Source organism: Alosa pseudoharengus, unplaced genomic scaffold (assembly GCF_046254945.1).
Source record: "Alosa pseudoharengus isolate Yale_2024_CS ecotype anadromous, Long Island Sound unplaced genomic scaffold, YU_APseudo_1.1 YU_APseudo_1.1_scf_4, whole genome shotgun sequence".
Lineage (NCBI taxonomy): Eukaryota > Metazoa > Chordata > Actinopteri > Clupeiformes > Clupeidae > Alosa > Alosa pseudoharengus.
Window position 1 is genome coordinate 5,121,029 of NW_027468774.1, and position 2,500 is coordinate 5,123,528.

General features: G+C 46.7%; 1 protein-coding gene across 1 annotated transcript in view; it reads right to left on the minus strand.

Annotated features, from left to right (window-relative positions):
* Nucleotides 1–2,500, minus strand: part of med24 (mediator complex subunit 24) — a 35,413-nt gene that overhangs the window by 12,023 nt on the left and 20,890 nt on the right. The window contains exon 20 of the mRNA XM_076267033.1: nt 1,367–1,508. Coding sequence (XP_076123148.1) covers nt 1,367–1,508 — 142 coding nt within the window. The remainder of the gene's footprint in view (nt 1–1,366; nt 1,509–2,500) is intronic.

Consider the following 2,500-nt stretch of genomic DNA (forward strand, 5'->3'; position numbering starts at 1 on the left):
TTGTCCCTGCTGTTTTGTGGATGTGTCTAGATGTGTTGTCCCTGCTGTCCTGTGGATGTGTCTAGATGTGTTGTCCCTGCTGTCCTGTGGATGTGTCTAGATGTGTTGTCCCTGCTGTCCTGTGGATGTGTCTAGATGTGTTGTCCCTGCTGTCCTGTGGATGTGTCTAGATGTGTTGTCCCTGCTGTTTTCTGTCCTGTGGATGTGTCTAGATGTGTTGTCCCTGCTGTCCTGTGGATGTGTCTAGATGTGTTGTCCCTGCTGTCCTGTGGATGTGTCTAGATGTGTTGTCCCTGCTGTCCTGTGGATGTGTCTAGATGTGTTGTCCCTGCTGTCCTGTGGATGTGTCTAGATGTGTTGTCCCTGCTGTTTTCTGTCCTGTGGATGTGTCTAGATGTGTTGTCCCTGCTGTTTTCTGTCCTGTGGATGTGTCTAGATGTGTTGTCCCTGCTGTTTTCTGTCCTGTGGATGTGTCTAGATGTGTTGTCCCTGCTGTTTTCTGTCCTGTGGATGTGTCTAGATGTGTTGTCCCTGCTGTTTTGTGTCCTGTGGATGTGTCTAGATGTGTTGTCCCTGCTGTTTTCTGTCCTGTGGATGTGTCTAGATGTGTTGTCCCTGCTGTTTTGTGTGTTGTGGATGTGTCTAGATGTGTTGTCCCTGCTGTTTTGTGTGTTGTGGATGTGTCTAGATGTGTTGTCCCTGCTGTTTTGTGTGTTGTGGATGTGTCTAGATGTGTTGTCCCTGCTGTTTTCTGTCCTGTGGATGTGTCTAGATGTGTTGTCCCTGCTGTTTTGTGTGTTGTGGATGTGTCTAGATGTGTTGTCCCTGCTGTTTTGTGTGTTGTGGATGTGTCTAGATGTGTTGTCCCTGCTGTTTTGTGTGTTGTGGATGTGTCTAGATGTGTTGTCCCTGCTGTTTTGTGTGTTTCGATGTGTCTAGATGTGTTGTCCCTGCTGTTTTGTGTGTTGTGTTTCGATGTGTCTGTGTTGTATGTGCTAAATTGTGAATAAAATAAAACAAAAAAAAACAAAAAAAAACAATGCAACTGATCTCAGCTGGTATTCTGTCTATAATGGAGTGGAATGGAAATTTCTAAGTGACCCCAAACTTTTGACCGGTAGTGTATGACCCTATGAATCGCATCACAATACATCTTCACAGAACTATTATTAGCCATTTGGAGTATGGGATATTTGCTGAGACAGGCTGTGTGTGTGTGTGTGTGTGTGTGTGTGTGTGTGTGTGTGTGTGTGCACCTCGTGGATGGGCTGTCGGGGGGGCAGCAGGTTGCGGTAGGGGATGGTGTCCTGCCCTTCCACCGGGGGGCTGTGTGTGTGTGTGTGTGTGTGTGTGTGTGTGTGCACACCTCGTGGATGGGCTGTCGGGGGGGCAGCAGGTTGCGGTAGGGGATGGTGTCCTGCCCTTCCACCGGGGGGCGCAGTGACAGTGCAGTCTGCTGAAAGACGTCAGCGCACATGTGCTCCATTATAGACGTCATGATCACCACACTGCAGGGAGAAGAGAGGGGAGGGAGGGAGAGAGAGAGAGAGAGAGAGAGAGGAGAAATGACGAGTGGGAGAAAGAGAAAGTTAGATTTAAAAACTCATGACCCATGAGTCATGGATCACGGACCATGGTCTGGGTGTGTCGTACTGTGTGCTCTCCCTGTACAGGGGTCATGAGCTGGTGGATCATAGTCTGTGTGTGTGTGTGTGTGTGTGTGTGTGTGTGTGTGTGTGTACCGTTCGTTGTAGGGGTGGGAATCTCTTGGCACCTCACGATTCGATTCCGATTCAGAGGCCAACGATTCGATTGTAAACCGATTATCGATGCATCTCGATGCAACAATTTTTATGAGTTTGCAACTCAGAGTTTGCTAATCACTTCTTACTTTTGTGATGACCATTAAAGAAAATCAACAGATGAATTACCTTCTCTAATATTTTATCAGAGAAAAAGCTTATTTCCCGCCACTATCTTTGGGCCGGGGACCTTGATCAACCTTTTTTTTTATTTTTTTTATTATTTTTAATCATTACTAGCCTAATTGGGTGGAGAGAAAGCTATATAAAACAAAAGCAAAGTAGACCTAAGTACCAAATGTGTACAAAGTTGCACAAGTTACAAAATGCAACACGCGTCATGCGCAGCGTGTTCTCGACTTTCACGCATCACACCGGGCCTGCTGTGCTGTATTGTGGAGCTAACATGCAACATGGAGCTTGAAGATGTTAAGAAAACGATAAAAACAGGAGAATTAACTGAGCAAGTTTGGAGGAAAGTCGGAGGTATGGAACTATTTTTAAACAAGTCACGGGCAGTGACAACATAGGCTATGTGTTGGCTTTGTCGAGTGCATTAAGTGCGGCACGCTGCTCGCATACAGTATGACAGCAAAAAACCTGGGACTTCGGCGATGAACAGACACATGAAGCAGCTTGCCATGGCAGAGAGGATGATAGTCAGCCATCAATGTGTTTTGCTGCAGGGACATAAGACC